This window comes from Podarcis erhardii (assembly GCF_964252035.2).
Source record: "Podarcis erhardii genome assembly, chromosome: 9".
Classification (NCBI taxonomy): Eukaryota; Metazoa; Chordata; class Lepidosauria; order Squamata; family Lacertidae; genus Podarcis; species Podarcis erhardii.
In genome coordinates this window covers 65546358-65568137 of record NC_138512.1, presented here as the reverse complement: position 1 = coordinate 65568137, position 21780 = coordinate 65546358, and the positions used below count along the sequence as shown (strand labels likewise).

At 43.4% G+C, this 21780-nt stretch overlaps 1 protein-coding gene across 6 annotated transcripts in view; it reads left to right on the top strand.

Moving 5' to 3' along the window:
* Positions 1-21780, top strand: part of PTPN13 (protein tyrosine phosphatase non-receptor type 13) — a 172979-nt gene that overhangs the window by 124632 nt on the left and 26567 nt on the right. For 4 of the 6 annotated variants that reach the window (XM_081876583.1, XM_081876581.1, XM_081876586.1 and 1 more), the window contains 10 exons: positions 409-540; positions 3442-3905; positions 6013-6156; positions 9458-9551; positions 9981-10066; positions 11179-11341; positions 13628-13842; positions 13935-14033; positions 15175-15539; positions 16744-16918. In XM_081876583.1, coding sequence (XP_081732709.1) covers positions 409-540; positions 3442-3905; positions 6013-6156; positions 9458-9551; positions 9981-10066; positions 11179-11341; positions 13628-13842; positions 13935-14033; positions 15175-15539; positions 16744-16918 — 1937 coding nt within the window. The remainder of the gene's footprint in view (positions 1-408; positions 541-3441; positions 3906-6012; positions 6157-9457; positions 9552-9980; positions 10067-11178; positions 11342-13627; positions 13843-13934; positions 14034-15174; positions 15540-16743; positions 16919-21780) is intronic. The other 2 variants (XM_081876584.1, XM_081876585.1) reach the window with 1 other exon arrangement.

The window sequence follows — 21780 nt, the reverse complement described above, 5'->3', positions numbered from 1 at the left end:
TGTTTCTGTGCGCTCTGGCACTCATCACAGTGTCCTGTTGCGCCAGAAGCTGTTTAATCATGCTGGCCACATGACCTGGAAAGCTGTCTGTGGACAAACACCAGCTCCCTTGGCCTGAAAGCGAGATGAGCACCACAACCCCATAGTCACCTTTGACTGGACTTAACCATCCAGGGGTCCTTTACCTTTTTACCATATTTTCACGCAAATATAGGCAGAAATGAGCCAAACCAAACTTAATATTGGAAAAATGAGAAACTGAAATTGCCAGATTTGTCCACCGTTTGCATTGCACCAAGCACTAAATGGATGTTGAACATCTGCAGCAGTCAGTGGATTGCTTCATGGCCCCTCTGTAAAAGCTTGAAAATGTATTGTTTTGATCTCTGAATCAATCTCTCTCCATAGGGGACCGCTTGATATCAGTGAACAGTGTGAGCTTGGAAGGGGTCCGCCATCACACAGCGCTGGAAATTATTGAGCATGCTCCAGAAGAAGTGACCCTTGTCATCTCGCAGCCTAAGGAGGGGCATACAAAAGGTATTCCACTAAGTGTTATCAGCAGTGAGGACCTTTCTTTGCCTGATGGGCAAGATTGCTGTCTGCCCCCCACCTGTCAATCAATTGGCATTATCCCGCCCACCTGTCAGAGTCCCTTGTGCAGCACTTCCTAAGTGCCTAATAGTCACCTGGTTGTTGGGTGCTTGGAAACCACAGCACAAAGGGATTTGCTATAAACCTATTCTTGCCAAAGCACAGAGCAGAGCTCTAGCAAGGCTACTTTCTGCAGGGATCAGCTGTGTGATTGATCCAGCCACTTCTGTACCTGCCTCACACCTGACATCACATATGAGGTAGGTAGGCATGGTTCAGGGAAGACAGCCATGCTGGGCCAAATTTGACCCACTGGCCAGAAATTCCTCACCCCCCTGTCTTAGACAAATAATTGGTGTAATCTGCAAATTCTGCTCAGTTTTTCTCCTTTCATACATCTATACACAATAGCTCAACCCAGTTGCAGTTGTTCTTGTTGTTGCAATTAGAAAGAAATTTCCATGTTCCCCTTAAGGCACTGTTGTGCAGCAGGTTTTAGCAGGAATTGGCTACACCTTCAGCCACATATCCAGGGGTTCTGCAACACTAAAACTTGCCAATTAACACCCAGCTAGCATAATTTATCATCCGATAAAATTAGCTTGTGGGTGGAAGGAAAGGGACAGCTTTGGAGCAAAGTTGCAGATCGCTGGGGGTGGATGGAATTGATAAGCTGACATAGCTCATTAAATCAGGGTTGTTTGTTTGTCTGTCTAAATATTTGTACCCTGCCTTTCAGCCCAGATAGGCCCACAAGGACACTTGCAGTCACTAAAAGCAGACAGTAAAATTCCAAAAGCAAAAGTCCAACAACTTATAAGTAGTAAAAGCAGAGAGCTAGGAGTCTCCAAAAGGCTTCGCATGAGGGGAAACCAGACTAAAGGCCTGTTGAAGCAAAAATGTTTTTATAACCTGCTTAAAAGGCCATTAAGGAAAGGGTCAGTTTGGCCTAAAGTTTCCTGACCTGGGTGCCAATTAGGGATGGAGGAGAAATTCAGGTCAATTTGCATTTAAAAGTGAACTAAACCTGATTCGCAGTTTCCAAAACAACACACAAACTGAAACTTGACCATACAGTACTTCAAAATTCGCACTTCTTGGAATTTTGCAATGCAGTTCTCCAGCCAAGTAATTTGTACAAAGAAATGCATATACTGAAGTGTGCATCTAAATGCATATATTAGTGAAAATAGCATACAAAAATATTAGGGGAAATTGCTTTGGAAGAAACCACATGTATGAGGCAAAATTGTTTATAAAAATACAGGAGAAATCCACACAAAAGTGCTGGATCCACACACAAGGGCACTTCAAAAATAAATTCGCAAACTGTAGCAGAAATGTGGAGAATTAAGAACTGAAGAGAAAATGAAATTGACATGTCCATCCATTCCAGGGCTGATGCTAGCCTCCAAATCATCTCATTGGCCATGTTTGGTTGGAGTTCGTCTTTCATTTGTTCTTGGGCCTGTAAATCCTCTCAGCGTTACCTTTAATACTGGCAGGTTTGAGTATTGAAAGCTAAAAATGTGAGGTGAAACTGAGGCCCACACAGGATTTTTGTACCTGCACATTCCATCCTCGGATGAACCTTCCTTTGTCTCATCCTGATGCATTGTGGTTCCAACATTTCCCGCATCAAGAATCCATTGCTCCCTGTTATATCTGAAGTGGGATTACCAAGATCAGAACAGATAATGATCTTAAATCCAGCTTCCAAGCATGATTTAGGATCTTGGCAATCAGATTCTCAGTTCAGATGTAATAGGAAATTGCAGCATAATGTATTTTATTTATTATTTATTTGCTTGTTGGCTTGAAATTTTATTTCCCACCTTTCACGACACAGTGGTGTGCAGCAATAAAAACATACAATATAGAAAATTTTAAAACTAAATTAAACCTCCGAAACTTAAAATTTAAATCTCCAAAGCAAATAAAACATGAAACATCTGAGAAGCATTCTGGGTGCAAAGGCCTCATGAAATAAGACAGTTTTTACCAGTTGTCTGAAACTCAGTAGGGTTGGCACGTTTCTGATTTCTAGTGGCCCATGTAGGGCTGAGACGGAAAGAGGGAAGGATTTGGCTGTAGGGTGGAGCACCCAGGCACAAGACCTGTGCATATTTTGGATTATTAAGCTGAGATATGTATGTCTCAACTGACCAGTGTACAGTGGTACCTCTGGATGCGAACAGGATCCGTTCCGAAGCCCTGTTTGCATCCTGAGTAGAACGCAACCTGCGTCTGCGTATGCACGGGCCGCGATTCGCCGCTTCTGTGCATGCGCGTGACGTCATTTTGAGCGTCTGCGCGTGCACTAGTGGCAAAACCCGGAAGTAATGCATTCCATTACTTCCGGGTCGCCACGGAGCGTAACCTGAAAACGCTCAACCTGAAGCATATTTAACCCAAGGTATGACTGTATTGTGGGACGCGGGTGGCGCTGTGAGTTAAACCACAGAGCCTAGAACTTGCCGATGAGAAGGTCGGCGGTTCGAATCCCCGCGACAGGGTGAGCTCCCGGTGCTCGGTCCCTGCTCCTGCCAACCTAGCAGTTTGAAAGCACATCAAAGTGCAAGTAGATAAATAGGTACCACTCCGGCGGGAAGGTAAACGGCGTTTCTGTGTGCTGCTCTGGTTCGCCAGAAGCAGCTTAGTCATGCTGGCCACATGACCCAGAAACTGTACGCTGGCTCCCTCGGCCAGTAAAGCGAGATGAGCGCCTCAACCCCAGAGTCGGACACGACTGGACCTAATGATCAGGGGTCCCTTTACCTTTACCTTTACGACTGTATTAGGTTATTTAAATAATGCTTACTATTGGGAATTTCCCTTTCTCCTTAGCACCATCAAATCTCCTCAGTGGCACAAAGGGGTATTTTAAAAGGCCGCCACTGACACCAGACAATGAGGCAGAGTCGTCTTCAGAGGAACACAACCGGCCACTGAGCCAGCAGAGGCCTACCTCTGGGAGCTTATCTGGCCTTGGCTCGGGTAAACGGGACGGAAGCCTCAGCTCCCAAGACTCCAGGACCGAGAGCGCCAGCCTGTCCCAGAGCCAAACAAATGGTGGTTTCGGTAACCATATCGGCGACAAGCCGCAGCCGGAATACCAGAATTGCATCGATTCCCAGCTTGCCCTTTCCAAATTCAGCGAAAGAAGCGGAGCATCTTCGGAGGCAAACACAGCAAAGGCCAAAAAGTCTGGGGCGGCGGAAACCGTGGAGTATTCTGACCGAGGAGATTCTGACATGGATGAAGCCACTTACTCCAGCAGCCAGGAACCAGCAACAGCAGCCGCCAAAAAGGCATAGTCCATTTCTACACCACTTTGTGTGTTTTTTATCTCCATACCATCCACACCATACCTTTAAAGCGCCATGATGCTGCTTTAAACAGTCATGGTCCCCCCCCCAAGAATTCTGGGAACTGGTTTCTTAAGGGGCTGAGAGTTGTTAGGGGACCCCTAGTTCCCTCATGGAGCTGCTGGTACCCAGAGTTCCTTGGGAAAGAGGATTAATTGCTCAACCTCTTCAAATGGTAGCTTTGTGAGGAGAGACGGGGTCTCCTAGGAACTCTTAGCAATCTTAACAGTTCCCAGGATTCCTTGGGGCAAGCCACAGTTGTGAAAGTGGTATAAGAGTGCTTTCAATTCATGGTGTGGATGAGGTCTTACTATAATTACCGGTTTATTTCAAAATTAAAACAAGGGAGTGAGATGGACTAGGGGGGATCGCCCACCGGCGCTTCCATTGCTTAACCGCTCTGGCACCTTTTACTAACGCTTTGGGGGCTTTTTTTCCCAAGGAGAAATTCCTTGCAAGTGTATATTAGCCTATGTGATCAGCAAAAGAGAAGACAAGAGCTTGGTTTTGGTTTCAAAAGAGCCCTCTGGAAAGCCCATTTCAGCACGCTTGCACTACTTATCGTGAGGTTCCCCACCCCGGCAAATCCCCACCTGCCTGGGAAATGGACACTTGAGATGTCTCCGCTTATTGAGGTCTCAACAGGAGGGTTGCTGGTAAACAGGACAGCAGCACGCTAAATGCTTTATAGAGAGTTAGATGCTGTTCCAGGTGGCGACGGCTGCCTTATGGGATAATCGTGGCGAATTCAGTAGGCCAAGACATGAGTCATTTATGCGACATTTATTTCCTCTCATTTTACTTCTCCCCCACCCACTTGGACTATTAGCCCTGCTGCAGCCCTATCAGGGTAATTTTTGTTGCCTCTATAAGTCACAGAATTTGTTTACAGGCAAGGACCGTTTTTCGTGATGGAGCTATATTCCATTCAGATAAGGACACCCAAGGGTGGAAAGAAAGTCCATGTGGAGTAGGTGTGGTCTGGGCAAAGGCTTTCTTTGGGTGACATAGAGAATTTCTCCATCCCCTGTGTATGGAGTACCCCAGAGATCTCCTTGCTTTATGCCTCCTTCCTAGGCAGCAGAAATAGGAGCTTATTTACATGCGCTGTGGGTTAAACCACAGAAGCCTAGGACTTGCCAATTAGAAGGTCGGCGGTTCGGATCCCCACGACGGGGTGAGCTCCCGTTGCTCAGTCCCTGCTCCTGCCAACCTAGCAGTTCGAAAGCACGTCAACGTGCAAGTAGATAAATAGGTACCGCTCCGGCAGAAAGGTAAACAGCATTTCCGTGCGCTGCTTTGGTTCGCCAGAAGCGGCTTAGTCATGCTGGCCACATGACCCAGAAGCTGTACGCCAGCTCCCTTGGCCAATAAAGCGGGATGAGCGCCGCAACCCCAGAGTCGGTCACGACTGGACCTAATGGTCAGGGGTCCCTTTACCTTTACTATTTCCCTCTTAGTCTGATCCTGGAATATCCCGCTCCCCTCGGGGGGATGTTAAAATCCCATTTTAACATCCTTTATCTTACCCCTCCTGCTCCTTAGCCAAAACTTGCCCACCTGGTGCCTTCTGTGACTGGGTCACGTGAGGGTCCTGTAGGTCAGCTGACCGCTTGCTCAGGCATATAATGCTTTTATAGATCAACTGCCCACACATGGCTGCATCACGCCAAGCAATTTTGGCAGTGTATCTGACCCAAGCAAATATTGGCATATTGATTCCTTCATTCTGGGAGATCTGTCGCTGAAGACGCTTTGATCCATAACATCATGAATGTCGCCTGAAACACTGCATCAAATGGTAGTTTCATTTGGATATATCTGCTTAGATTTCGAGAGTGCTTTCCTGTTTTTTATTTGCGTTGTGTTTGTGCATGTGTAAATATTTATGTTCGTGTAATCTCATTTTACCCCCGTTTCAAACCTTTGTCTATCCCTGCTGAATATGTAATACAGTCCTAATCACAAATCACTTCTCTAACAGGGTATACTCTCTTTTTTTTTTTGTCTTTTCCTCTCTCTCTGTTTTTTTGTCTGTTTTTTTGTAAAGGAGCCTTACTTCATGAATTTGGCCAACTCAATGAATTCTAAAAAGTTTTCTTCACCGCCTCTTAAACCTGGAGATATCTTTGAGGTCGAACTGGCCAAAAATGATAACGGCTTGGGAATAAGTGTCACGGTACTGTTTGACAAGGTTTTTACCTGTTTTCTCTTTTTTCCTCCACTCCAAGCGACCTGTTAAAAATGTATGGTTTACAGGGTAGCAGTGGACCTTAAAGAGGCACTGTCAAGTAGTTAAACCTGCTGCTAATATTTAACTTCTCTCAACAACTCTCAAGGCTGAGGTTCTGCATGACATTACATGCAAAGGGGAAGGATTCAGGGCAAGTTCTGCACATCAAGAGAAACCCGAGTGTTATGTTTTGTTCGGAAAAAAATGCACACACAGAGTGACTTGGTTCATACATCACAGTAAAGCAAACTATGTTGTGCATCACATATTGTTGGACTCCAGCTAGGTTTGGGGGAGCAATTCAGTTGAGTTCTCAGTTAAAGGCAAACCTCCCTGTTTTCGTTTTCCAAAATGATGCAGGAGCCAAAATACAGCCATCCTTCGAAATTTGCAGTTCCCCGACTTTTGCAATGTAATGTGTACAAAAACGCATACACTGGGGTGAAGTGTCCATAAAAATGTGTTTATTAGGGGAAATAACATTCAACATGCATTATTTGAGAGGACATTGCTTTTCTAAAGCATGTACATTCAGCAAAAAAATTATTCCAACATGTATATTGGGAGAAATTCTCACAAAAATAGTGGTGAAAGTTCGTGATTTTTTTAAAAAAAATGCAAATTTTTGTGGACAACTGAATTTAGGATTGGAAAATCAGAAACTGAGGAAAAACCAAAATTGCCAGATTCTAGGATGATGGGAGTTGCAGTCCAACATCTGGAGGACCACAATTTTCCCACCCAGCATTATTGCCAGATGCTCATGTAGGGCATCCACATTTTATGTATTTCCTGTGTGAAATACCAGTATTTCCCACAGCACTCATGATGCGCAGAGCTGCCCTAATTCATGCGTAAACTACGGCTAAGATCAGAATCGAGTTTCCTAATGTATTACTATGCATACCATGGGTGGAAGCAACAACAACAAAAATGCGTACTTTCCCTACTTGTATTTAGAACACTGCAGACTTGCAGTTGTGACTCTCCTCCCTGCAGAAAGACAGCTGAAATCAGTGAATTACCTCTCAAGCTTAACTCTTGACTTTGTATGTGGTTCTGTTGCCATTTATTGGCACCTGACCGCATCGCCAGAGGAGTCGATATAGCCTTGTCACACATCCTCTGAGTTCCCTCTGCTGGTTGCGAAGCAGAATACTACCAAATATTTATATTTATGCACAATTTCTCTGAGTTGTAACTCATGGATGCTGAGGGAGGTGGCACAGCTATGCCTTCTTTCACCTTATTCTGCCTCCATCCCTTCATTTGCGCAAACACCCCACTCTGCCTGTTGTATCAAGCAGAGTTTTAGTTGCACCCCACCCCAGTAACTTTGGGGAGGGGGCAGAAGGAACAGGGTAGAAGAACCTGCAATTGCATTGACTCTTGACTGCTCAGCATATTGACCATTTCTGGGTTAGAAGCTGGCAGCAGTAACCTCAGTTTTTGGCATGCCTTTTCAATTTTATAAGAACATAAGCTGAGTTCTGTACATGATCATTCATACTTAATGGGCTGCAACTACTTGACAATGTCACTTTAAAGATAAAACTCCGAAAGCGGGTATACAATGCCGTGTCCTTGTGTTTATTGCTTTTTGTGGGGGTGTCTGAAAGTGCTTTTTTAATGGCAATCTTTGGTTCACTTTCCAAAGATCAGATTGAAGGATTGCATCTCATAATTTTGGAAAGCAGTTTGGACAAGGAGAGTTGAGTAAATGCAGATCACTAGAAGAGGTATTTGTGGCTCACCCAAGGAGATCAGCTCAGGCATATTCCCCAAGGCATTTGTCCAAATAATCTAGAGTTCTCATCCTTTTCAAAGTAAATCAGTTTGCCATAAAAATTAAAACACATTTCCTGCTTCCCTGTAGCACACTTGCACAGTATTGTGAGCACGTTGGTGCTAATCTGAAACAGAAAGCAAATGTGTTTTGCTGGCCCTGTACTAAATGCTGTCAGCTTGGAATCCTATTAACACCTACATAGGAGTGAACCTACTGAGCATACATTTAAAAGTAAGCATTAAAAAGGGACGCAGGTAGCGCTGTGGGTTAAACCACAGAGCCTAGGACTTGCTGATCAGAAGGTCAGCGGTTCAAATCCGTTGCTCGGTCCCTGCTCCTGCCAACCTAGCAGTTCGAAAGCACATCACAGTGCAAGTAGATAAATAGGTACCACTCCGGTGGGAGGGTAAATGGTGTTTCCGTGCGCTGCTCTGGTTCACCAGAAGCAGCTTAGTCATGCTGGCCACATGACGCAGAAGCTGTACGCCGGCTCCCTTGGCCAATAAAGCGAGATGAGCGTCGCAACCCCAGAGTTGGTCACAACTGGACCTAATGGTCAGGGGTCCCTTTACCTTTACCTTTAAGCATACGTAAAATAAGCCTGCTAGTTTAAAAGCATAGGAAGTGGACACTCTTAAGGAAGGAGTAGCCTTTTGCTAAAAGCAGAGATGGGGAACCTGTAGCCCTCCAGTTGTTACTGAGGTACACCTCCCATCGTCATTGGCCGTGCTGGCTGGGTCAATGGGAGTGGGTGGCCAACAATTCTGAAGAGCCTCAGATCCTTCCAGTTTAGGGATTCATAGACCCCTTCTTGCTCAAGAACTACATTTCTTAAAGTGGACAGGTTCCCCCCTCCCCCGATTGTGCTTTCTGCAATGTTGCGCAAAAAGAAATCCAACAATTGAGCTTTTCCCTTTTTGGAGATGCAGCAGTAGGGAAAGCTTCACCTGTTGGATTCTTGCCTGTTGTGCAGCAGTTAAAGGCACAGTAAACTTAGCAGGAAATGGTGAGCAAACTGCATTTTCAGACATTAGAAGAAACCCACCACCTAGCCTACTGAAGTTTCCTTTTTCCCCCCAACTCAGCTTTCCACAACTCAAGAAGAAGCAGTGCACCTTAGTTTTCCCCTCTCTGTGTCTGTCTGTATCTGAATGACATGCATGATGGACCCTCAGACTCATGCTTTGTTAACCTTCACAAATATTCTCAATAGTTCTGTTACCAGAACTTTAAACTAGAATTCTGTACCCAGAAGAAGCCTTGGAAACCATCTCTTTGCTTGCATGGGGCTCAAAAAAGAAAAGAAAAGAAAATAATTCCTTCTGGGTTTCATTTTCGGCTGCCGCTTGTCCTTGCTGATAGCCTGCATGAGTATGTTCTGGATTCCTTTAAAGGATTGGGTTGGTGCTTTTGGTTTCGGATATCTGACTTTCCATTAAGGTCGTAACATTCGTCCAATTTATTAATCTGCAGGGTGGTGTGAACACCAACGTGAGGCATGGAGGCCTGTATGTAAAAGCTGTTATTCCTAAGGGAGCAGCTGAAGCTGATGGTAGAATTCAAAAAGGCAAGTATAATTAACCTTTATTTTCACATTGGGGTTTTGCAGCTTCCTGAATAGCCGTGATTCTTGGAGAATATGAGAAAAGGGGGGCACTTAGTTGGGCCTATGAAGACCCTACCAGCCTCGGTAGCTGTTTAGGACCTCAGTGTACAGAGGCAGCATATTTTTGGAGATCAGATGCTGGGGACGGGGATGGCTGGTCAGATTCAGGGACATCTGGCTGCCCACTATTGGAAACAGGACGCTGGTCTTGACGGACCCTTGACCTGGCCAAGAAGGTTCTGTTCATGTTTTCATTCCACTGGTGCTTTATCCTGCACAAGTCTTTCTCAAGTGAATGGCTGTTGACTGGAGGAGAGGAGACATATTTCGTAGGGTTGTGCTTAGCCTCTGCTTACGGGATTGCTATAACCCTTCGTTGTTGGTTCCTAGGTGACCGTGTGCTTTCTGTCAACGGGGTTACTTTGGAAGGAGCTACCCATAAACAAGCTGTGGAAATCCTGAGGAATACCGGCCAGGTAGGAGGTTTACAGCCTTGTTTCTCTGGGGCCAATTCCTATGTTGCATTTCTAAGTTGCAGGAAGTTCCTGGGAGGAGGAACGACTATTGCTTCTGCCACCATCCACCAAGCCATTCTCAGTCATGGCAGAAGTGGCTTGCTTATTCTGGCAGCCGCTGCTCTCCCCTGTGTGGCAAAAGCAGCAGATGCCAGAGTATTCCCAGGAACCGTGGCTTTTGAAACGTTAGGCTGTGCAGCTGCTATCTTCAAAGGTATGTGGTGGCTCTTCCAGAACTGTGTGGCAAAGGTCAAGCTAATCCTGGTGCCGTCCACATATTCTGGCTGCTTCTGCAATGCAGGGGTACTTCCTTATTTGAGGTTAGTGATATATGGAAGTCAGAGCTGGACCATAAAGAAGGCTGATCGCCGAAGAATTGATGCTTTTGAATTATGGTGCTGGAGGAGACTCTTGAGAGTCCCATGGACTGCAAGAAGATCAAACCTCTCCATTCTTAAGGAAATCAGCCCTGAGTGCTCACTGGAAGGACAGATCCTGAAGCTGAGGCTCCAATAATTTGGCCACCTCATGAGAAGAGAGGACTCCCTGGAAAAGACCCCGATGTTGGGAAAGATGGAGGGCACAAGGAGAAGGGGACGACAGAGGATGAGATGGTTGGATAGTGTTCTTGAAGCTGCCAGCATGAGTTCGACCAAACTGTGGGAGGCAATGGAAGACAGGAGTGCCTGGCGTGCTCTGGTCCATGGGGTCATGAAGAGTCAGACACGACTAAACAACTAAACAACAACAACAACAACTGGCAGAGGCAAGACTCAAATGCAAGCATTCATTTCTTAGGAGATTCGCGACGTGAATTGGTTATCCATTCAAGAAAATTATTCACAAATCATTTCATCTGCTGATACCCTCATCCATGAGCTGGTCAGAAGAGTTGTGTCTTTTCCTGTTTCCTAAAAGGAAACAATGGTGCGGCGACATGCACCTCAGTTGTGGGGAGAGCATTCCACAGGTGTGGAGCCACCACTAAAAAGGCCCTGGTGCTGCATACTTCATCCTGTGCTGACCTTTTCTTTTATTTCCACGGCTAAGTGTCTGTACGCTTGTTCCTGCAGGAGGTTCGCCTGGTGTTGGAAAAGGGCCAGCCTCCAGCCGCCAGAGTCCATGCTCCAGTTACGCCACAGTGCACACCTCCAAACCAGCCCAATCACAGTGGGGCCCCAGAGAGACCAGTGAAGAAAATGACGCATGCCAGAGACTACAACTTTGTCACTGACGGTGAGATTCTGTCGGAATGCAAAGTGGGCTTGACCCTTAATTGGTTATTTTTATCTCTAAAATGGCAGGCCAGTGGACCGAGGCATAACATGACATTAGAATGACTGCAGTGTCCAGCCCTTTGAGTAGAATTGCCTGATTTATTGATTTATTGATTGTATTTCTATTCCGTTTCCAGTCAAATGAATACCAAAGTGGCTTACAAGCAATGAATAAATAACAATAATAGAATAGAATATCACAAGTACAGTGTGAATCATATCATATAATTAACAGATTATCATTAAAACAATTGCCATTTATAAAACACTAGTAACAGACTAGTAACAATAAATAAATAAATAGGCTAATACCACACTTACAGTGTGAGTCATAGTACAGCGGTGCCCCGGTTTTTGAGCATCTCAGAAGCCAAATGTTTTGTAACCTGAACGTTCAAAACCTGGAAGTAATTGCTTCCGTTTTCGAACGTGCCTTGGAAGTCAAACGGCTTCTGCATTAAAAAAAAAAATTCTCCATTGACTTTGCTGACCGCCTTTTGCGCCTCAGTTGTCGAATGTTTCGGAAGTCAAACAGTCTTCTGGAACGGATTACGTTTGACAGCCGAGGTACCACTGTTTATGATTAACAAATCACTAGGGCATTTAGAATCATTATTAACAAAATAACTTTAAAAATAAACTAAACACTATTAAGTTTACACACACGCACTCCCCTTCTTGCAATGACTCATAATCTTTCACTCTATTCAGTCCATTAACATAATAGTGGCCCTACAGGGCTGGTTCATGAGCTCAATTAAACCATTTGGATGAAACAGTAATGACCGTAATTATTATTAGCCCGCTTCTCCTTGCCTACCTGACCTACCTGTTCTCTGTTTTCATCACTTCCAGTTCTCCATTTTCCCCCTTCCTATGGCCCCATTCGCACTATACATTTAAAGCACTATGACACCACTTTAAACAGTCTCGCCTTCCCCCAAAGAATCTTGGGAACGCCATAATTATTATTATTATTATTATTATTACTATTATTATTATTTATTTATATTCCGCCCATCTGGCTGGGTTTCCCCAGCCACTCTGGGCGGCTCCCAACACAATATTAAAAACACGATAAAACATCAAACATTAAAAACTTCCCTAAGCAGGGCTGCCTTCAGATGTCTTCTAAAAGTCAGATAGTTGTTTATTTCCTTGACATCTGATGGGAGGGTGTTCCACAGGGCGGGTGCCACTACTGAGAAGGCCCTCTACCTGGTTCCCTGTAACCTCACTTCTCGCAGTGAGGGAACCGCCAGAAGGCCTTCGGAGCTGGACCTCAGTGTCTGGGCTAAATGATGGGGGTTAAGGGTTTGTTAAGGGTGCTGAGAGCTGTTAGGAGGCCCTTGTTCCCCTCACAGATCTACAATTCTCAAGAGTTCCCCGGGAAGGATTGATTGTTAAAGCACATTGTAGCTCTGTGGGGGAGATAGCGGACTTCTTAACAACTCTCATCAACCTTTCCAGTTGTCATTACTGATGTTCGTTTCAGTTTTCCCACTTGAGACTTTGTTGCCATTGGAAGTAAACCAGGCCCCTTGTGTGAAGAAAAGAATTCCTAACTATTCGTCTGTTTATTCATATCCTGGGTTGTTTGGTTTGGTTTTTCGTTATCACTTGCCCTATGTTCCAAAGGAATTAAATTATGAAGGTTCAGTTATTGTTCACATTTGACACCCTCCATTCTGCACTCTTCCACGTGGCTCGGACTGCGTCCACACCTATGTTTAAAGCCCTATGGTACCACTTCAACTGTCATAGCTTGCCCCAAGGGAATCTTGGGAAGCTACAATTCCCAGAGCGGTTTTGCAGTCAACCCCTCCTTCCAGAAAATTCTGGGGATTGCAGCTCTGTGAAGGTAATAACGGTCTAACAACTCTCGGCATCCTTAATAAACTTCAGTTCCCAAGATTCTTTGGGTGAACCCATGGCTGTTAAAGTTGTATCACAGTGGCTTAAATGAATGGTGTGGAAGTAGCCTTGTCTAGTTAATTTCTGGAGTACTGGCTGCTTTCGCTTGATGGACAGCTTGTCCCAAGTTTCTAACGAGTGGTATAAAAATGTTCTGTTCTCATACTTCTGCAGCAACCAGAGCATCTTAGGCTGCGTGAGTATCGATTTTTCTGCTTTCCATTTGTTGTGGATGTGTACTTATGCATCTTGGTGCCTGAGGAGAGTGTTTGAAGCATGACCAGCGAGTGAGATCAAGCGCCGCAATGACACTTGCATTTCTTTTCTGCAGACAACACGTTTGAGGTGAAGCTGGTGAAAAACAGCTCGGGCCTAGGCTTCAGTTTCTGTCGAGAGGACAGCGTTTCTCCAGAGCAGCCAGGTTCCAGCATAGTCAGGGTTAAAAAGCTCTTCCCAGGGCAACCGGCTGCAGAAAGCGGACAGATCGAGGTTGGGGACGTCATCCTGAAAGTGAACGGAGCGTCTCTAAAAGGATTGTCCCAACAGGTCAGCACCTCTTTCTGTTCGCTTGTTTCAGTTGTAGACGCACCTTCCTGTTCAGCGTTTGTGCCTGATTTTTGAATCTCTTCTACATCTAGGAGGTTATTTCAGCTCTTAGGGGAACATCTCCCGAAGTCACCCTTCTCCTCTGCAGGCCACTTCCTGGGATACTACCCGAAATTGACCCTTCTTTGCTGGTAAGAATGGTAGCACATTGGATGTTGTTAGCGACTTTTTATGAAAAGGTGCATCAAAGATTCCATTACAGTGGTACCTCAGGTTACATACGCTTCAGGTTACAGACTCAGTGAACCCAGAAATATTACCTCGGGTTAAGAACTTTGCTTCAGGATGAGAACAGAAATTGTGCTTGGCAGTAGCTAAAGTGGTGCTTCAGGTTAAGAACAGTTTCAGGTTAAGAACGGACCTCCGGAACGAATTAAGTATGTAACCAGAGGTACCACTGTATTATTATTATTATTATTATTATTATTATTATTATTATTATTATTATTATTTTACTACTACTACTATTATTTGCATACCGTTCTTCATCCGTAGCTCTCAGGGCGGTTTGCAACATAAAATTACAATATAAAAAACACAAAATATAGAATAAAAACAAAAACAGACCAATAATCCCCTCCTCCTGCAATCACATTTAAAAGGGTATAGGGCAGGCATGTCCAAAGTCTGTTTTGAGGGCCCAATCCTGCCTGTCAGTCAGTTTAAATCGGTCCCTGTGGCGGTTTATTTCCTCCTGGGGTAAAATCCTAAAACAAAACCTCAACTTCAATCCTAAAAAAAGCTCAACACCCACGGTCAGCCCCCACGGCCCTTCACTTCATCAAATCTGTCCCTCTTTGAAAAAGGTTTGGACACCACTGGTATAGGGTGATAATCAGCCAAAGGCCTGGTTGAAGAGGAATGTTTTCGCCTGAAGATGTATAATGAAGGCGCCAGCCGAATCACCCTGGGGAGAGCATTCCTCAAACGGGGAGCCACTGCAGAAAAGGCCCTGTTCTTGTGTTGCCGCCCTCCAGACCTCTCATCGAGGAGGCATTAGAAGAAGGGTCTTGGATGTTATCGCAAAGTCTGGGTTGGTTCATATGGGGAGAGGCGGTCCTTTTAAGCTTCACCCAAACAAAAAGTGTTTTTACTAATCTGGTGTAGGAGTTTAATAGCCTCCAAAGTACTTTATGCAAACAATGAAAACTTGGGTGCTTCAAGTGGGGGCTTACATGTGCATTACACACGATAGTGACACCCGCTCTCTGGAACCACAGCCGACATGTGTGGTCCTGTTTCTGCCATACTTCCTTGTCCTTTTTCTTCCAGACTCCTATCCATTCCCCTCAGCAGATTTTCCCTGATGTCAGCAAAGGCAACCCTCAGCAACCTAACGGGGAGCAAGACGACAGCTCTGATGAAAACGAAGCCATGGACAAGGGCAGGAAGCGGATCAAGTCCCCCTCTCGAAGGGACAGCTACAGCGACAGCAGCGGGAGTGGAGGGGAGGAGCTTCCTGCGAATGCGGCCCAGATAGCGAGCACAAAGTGGAGCTCCGCCCTGTACCAAAACCCCAACAAATCAGCAGCGGAGGCAGCTAGTCCTTATGAAACGCCCTGCAGCCAAGAGGAAACTATTCGCACCATATATTGTGCTCCGCATGAGACACCAGGGAAACCAGAAACTGAGAACAGGCATGTGCTGTTGGCTCGTTTCGTTAAATTAATATAGTTTTGTTTTTAACATGATAAGTTGTGAGTCCTGCTAGACTCGAAGGGGGAAACCATGTTTGCTGTGCACCTAACATTCCCCATTCATGTCTAAAATGGGGTTTGAGGTGAAATCCTAATTTTTGCATCCGTTTCAGTTGGGGGTGGGATTGCAGTTGCAGCAAGAGAGCAACAAATTCCTCTCTTTCTTCCAAACCCTGTTCTGATAACTGAAAAGGGACTGACTTAAGAGAAAAATGCCTGGGCCGATTAACTGCAGAGAGGTAAACTCTAGGGTAGGGAGGGAGGGGAAATTTGACTCCATTTGCATCTGAAGGCGAGTTTACTAAATCATGCTTTCCAAAGCAACACACGAACCAAAACAAAGTCACCTTTCAAAATTTGCACCTCTGAATTTTGCAATGCAGCTCTCTGGCCAGGTAATGTGTCCAAAAGTAGATATACTAGGGTAAATATAAAACACGTGTATTTTATAGTGGAAATGATATACATGCATTCCATTAGGGGGATTTGGTTTGCAAGAATGTGTGCATTTGGTAAAATTGCATATAGAGAAGTGTGTATTTTAGAGGTTATTTTCAGGAAAACACTGGTGAATTTTCACAAGGACTGTTAAGAAATAAATTTGCAAACTGAAGTGGAAGTATGGAGAGCTGAACAACTTAAGACTGGAAAAGCTAGAAACTGAGAGAAACCAAAATTGACATATTCACCAAACCCTTGAGGGTTCAGCTCCCTTCACCCACACACCACTTTTGATTGAAAAATAATGTCCCAGTCCTGCTTTTCTTGCAGAGCACCGATTTTCCATGCAGAGGGTCCTGAGCTCAATCCATGGCATCTCTAGGTATGGCTGGGAGAGACTCCTGCCCAGTCAATGCAGACAGCACTGTGCTAAATGGATAATGGTCTGACTCCTACATTCCCATGTAGGTGAACAGGGCAAACACATAGCTACAGTGTGGCTACCTCCATCTCCTCTGCTTTGGCCGTGTGGATGGTCTTTTAAACCAGTGAACTGCCCTGAGGATCCCATTTCAGAATCAAGAGATGGGTTAAAAATATAATCAATAAATTGCCACCGTTGCAATTTCAACCCTCCTCCAGAGGCATTGGAGCCAACCTAAATTTTGATTCCCTTCTTTGTCTTCTTTTCCTTTTCCTTTAGTAACCCACCGTCTCTTCTCCCAATGGATTTGCCACCAATATCAAGATGTCGAACCTTCACATCTGGTTCAGCGGACGAGAAATACAGCTGCTCCGTTTCTGAGCTCGTGGCAGCGCCAGGAGGCCTTGCGTCGCTTTTGAGCCAGCTTGAAAAACACGCCGATGAATATGAACCAGTAATGTCACACTTTTCCTTCTCAGTAGTTTGAGGGGGGGGGTTGCGTGTTTCTTTAGGTTTGTGCAGACACGGCAAAACTACAGTTTACCCGGTTGCAGCCCAGTGGACTTTTGCGCCGTCTGTGCCAATTTGCAGATCAGAACTCTATACCCTACTTCATTCTGTGTGTACTGTAACATGTTGTTTTATTTTTATTGAAATACTCTGCTGCTGCTCTGGTCAGTTGGCACCTCCCCTACCCCATCGCAGATGCTTTTAGGTAAAAGTGAAAACACCAGGTGATCCAAACAGGGATGTTTCCTTGCCTATTGGATCAAATTTTCATATTTAAAAAGAAATATCTGCAAGTAGATTTCAAATGGGCTCCAGGTACAAACTGCAGAAGCTACAGTGGTGCCCCGCAAGACGAATGCCTCGCAAGACGAAAAACTCGCTAGACGAAAGGGTTTTCCGTTTTTTGAGGTGCTTCGCAAGACGAATTTCCCTATGGGCTTGCTTCGCAAGACGAAAACGTCTTGCGGGTTTGCTTCCTTTTTCTTAAAGCCATTAATACCCGGGGAATCCGCGCTCCGCAAGACGAAAAAATCGCAAGGCGAAGCAACTCGCGGAACGAATTAATTTCGTCTTGTGAGGCACCACTGTATTTTTAGTGCATCCGCTTAGAAACTGCCCAAAAAACACCTGTGACAAGAATACCTGACCTCAGTTACCTCCTCCTTTGTGTCATGCTATCTTGAACTATCCTTGTGTATTGGGAACGAGTGGATCAGTCTATTTCTGTCTCATGTCAGTTTTGCACATATTCATTCATAGATCTTCTCCGTCCTGTTTCCACACATTAATCTGCAATTTTTTAAAGAATCCAAACAGAAACCCATATTTAAAAATATTGGTTGATGTTCTCATTGATTAACATGACTAAGTTAGAGCCATTTGTTTCAGTGGGTATTCTCTGATTAAAGACTAGTTGAATACCATCCATTTTTTTTTTTTTCAATTTTCAGTTTTTTATTAATTTCATTCTAAATACAATATATCCGAAATACAGAACTTTCCATTCATTTTTGACTTCCTTCAGCGACGTTGACATTCCTTCGAATTTGAGTCTTTGAAACACATTCCATCCTTACATATTGCCATGCATATCTCCCTTTATACATTATTTCGATTTGAACAATACTTGTTAGTTCTTTACAGTGCCTCTTTAAAACCCACTAGCGTTGTATTTACAAAACATTTATTCTCCAGATAACCCACAAATTTCCCCCAATCTTCAATAAACTTTTGGTCTTTTAGGTATCTTAATTTCCCTGTCAATTTATCCAACTCAGCATACTCTGTCAGTTTTGCTCTCCACTCTGCAACTGTTGGCATTTCTTCCTGCTTCCACCTCTGGGCTATCACAATTCTGGCTGCTGTGACCGCGTACTGGAATAGTTTACAGTCCTTTCTCCTGATGTCCTTTCCCATAATACAAAGTAGAAAAGCTTCTGGTTTTTTTACAAAAGTGTAGCCTAACATCTTTTTCAGTTCATTATATACGTCCTCCCAGAAGCTTTTAACTTTCTTGCACTCCCACCATTGATGATAAAACGTCCCCTCCATAAGTTTACACTTCCAACACTTATTGTCTATCTTATACATCTTAGCTAATTTTACAGGAGTCATATACCACCTGTATTGCATCTTCATTACATTTTCTTTTAGTAGTGTACAGGCTGTAAACTTTATATTCACTCTCCACAGCTTTTCCCAATCTTCCATTTGGATGTTATACCTTAAATCCCTCGCCCATTGTACCATCACTGACTTCACTTCCTCATCCTTCGTATTCCACTCCAGCAGTAGTTTATACATTTTGGAGAGGTTTTTGTAATCACTATTTATTATCTCTTTTTGGAATATTGATTCTTTTTCTACGTAACCTCTTTCCTTCACCTCTGTTTTAAACATCTCATTTATCTGGAAGTAATGCAGCCAACCTTGTGTGAGCATTTTGACCTGGTCGTATGGTTTAACTTTCCACTTCCCTCCTTCATAAACAACCATATCTTCATACTTCCCCCATTTTTCCTTCATGTTAACTTTTTTTACACCTATCATCTCCTGTGGGGACAACCAGTGTGGTGTTCTTGGTTCTAATATATTTTTATATCTGTCCCAAACCTCTATTAATGGTCCTTTAAAAATGTGGCTACCAAATCCCCTATGCACTCTCTTTTTATCCTTCCATAAGTACGCGTGCCACCCAAACCTGTTGTTGTACCCCTCCAAATCTAATAACTCTTTGTTCTCTAACTTTACCCATTCTTTTAACCAACACAGACATGATGCTTCGTAATAAAGTCTCATGTCTGGTAAGGCAAAGCCCCCTCTTTCTGTTACGTCTGTTAACAACTTAAATTTAATTCTTGGTTTCTTCCCCTCCCAGACATATCTAGAAATCGCTTTTTGCCATTCTTTGAAGTCCTTTGTTCCTTTTAAAATGGGCAGTGTTTGGAACAGGAACAACAACCTGGGTAGCAGCATCATCTTCACCATGGAGATTCTTCCCCAGAATGATAGTTTCATCCTGGTCCAGAGCGTCAGATCTTTTTTAATTTTATTCCACACCGGTACATAGTTATTTTGGTATAGGTCGATGTTTTTGTTGGTAATCCAGATACCTAAATATTTTATCTTTCTGACAACCTCAATTTCAGTTTGTTGTTGCAGTGTTATAACCTTATCTTGCTCCATATTTTTAATAATCATCTTAGTCTTACTCTTATTCAACTTAAAACCTGCAAGGTTCCCGAATTGTTCGACCTCGTCCAGAAACGCCCTTATACTTTCTATAGGTTCTTCCACCATTAAGACCACATCATCTGCATAGGCTTTAACCTTATACTCATTAAGGCCTAAAGTTACCCCTTTAATTTGTTTGTTTTGTCTGATTGCATTCAGTAACACCTCCAAAACCGTTATAAAGAGCAGAGGCGAGAGCGGGCAGCCCTGCCTCGTTCCTTTACATATTTTTATATCCTCAGTAATCACATTATTAATTATCAATCTCGCCTTCTGCTCTGTGTAAATTGCCTTTATCCCATTTAAGAACTTTTGTCCCACCTCCATAGCTTCCAAATTCTTTAACATAAATTCCCAAATTACATTATCGAAGGCTTTCTCCGCGTCTAAGAAAATTAAACTTGCTGGTTTGTCACATCTATCAGAAAGGTATTCAATGATGTTAACTATATTTCTCGTATTGTTTCTTATAAACCTTCCAGGGAGAAAGCCCGCTTGGTCTTCATGTATCAACTTTATTAATATCTTTTTTAATCTTTTAGCCAAAACTCCGGCGAATATTTTATAGTCCGTATTTAATAGGGAGATGGGTCTATAGTTCTTGATTTGAGTTAGGTCCGAGTCTTGTTTTGGGATGATTGTGATAAGGGCCTCTTTCCAGGAGCCAGGGATGTCTTTTCCTGTCAAGATGTTATTCATTACATCAGTTAGCGGCGTCATTAGCGTATCTTTCATTTCTTTATAGTAACTTGAAGTAAACCCATCTGGGCCCGGGGCCTTTCCTCTTTTTAATTCTTTTATCACTTCTTCTACCTCTTCTCTACGGATTGGGACATTTAGCTGTTCTCTTTGATCTGATGACATCTTCTTCACCATCTTTTCTTTTAGGTATCTTTCTATTTTTCTCTTATTGTTCCTTTCCTTGAACCTATACAGTTGCTCATAGAAATCCTGAAATCCTTTTCTAATTTCTTTCGAATCAGTTGTTTCTTTTCCATTTATTATTATTTTACTAATTGTATTTTGCTCTTTCCTTTTTTTGACTTGCCACGCAAGCCATTTTCCTGACTTATTTGCATATTCAAAGTTTTTTTGTCTTAATCTTTTGATATTCCACTCAACCTCCTTATTAATTATCATTGCGAATTGCGTTTGAAGGGATTTTATTTCCTGCATTATCTTTTCGTTGTTTGGTTTTTTAATCAGTTTTTGTTCATAGTCCATAATCTGTCCCAAAATCTCTTTTGACCTCTTTTCCTTAATCTTGTTTTTCAATGCGTTTTGTTGGATGAAGAGGCCCCTCATTACAGCTTTACTTGCATCCCACACCGTACTTGTTTTCACCCCTTTATCTAAGTTATCCAAAAAGTATTCCGCTAATTTCTTCCGTATTCTTTCAGTAAATTTTTGATCATCCCATAGATTATCATTTAGTCTCCATCTGAAAGTCCGTTCTTCTACTCCCTTCATCTCCATTTCTATTGGGTTATGGTCTGATATAACTTTGGCCTGAATTTCAATTTTCTTTATTCTTAGTGTCAGCTCACTCGATATCCATATTTGGTCAAGTCTTGAAAACGACTGATTCGGTTCCGAATGATAAGTGAATTGTTTCTCTAGGGGGTGTTTCAACCTCCATATATCTATTAAGTTATAATTTTTAATCAACGTAAAAAAGGTCTTGGGAAGTTTTCCTTCATTGTTCTTTGATTTTCTTAATCTGTCCATTTCAGTAGAGGTCACATCATTCATGTCTCCCATTATAATAATTTTCTGGTCCGCATATTCAAATAACTTTTCTTCCAATGAGCTAAAAAATTGTGTCTTGTTTCCATTAGGTGCATAAATCCCTACTATTATCATTGTTTCACCTTGCCAGCGAATGCGCACCGCAATTATTCTCCCTTCCTCACCCTTAAATAATTGGTGAGCTTCGATTTTATTTTTAATATAGAGTACTACTCCCCTTTTTTTCTCTTTATCTGAGGAGATAAATTCATTCCCTAGCCTCCTATTGATCAAAATTTTCCTGTGTTTCTTAGCCACATGTGTCTCTTGAAGGCATATGACATC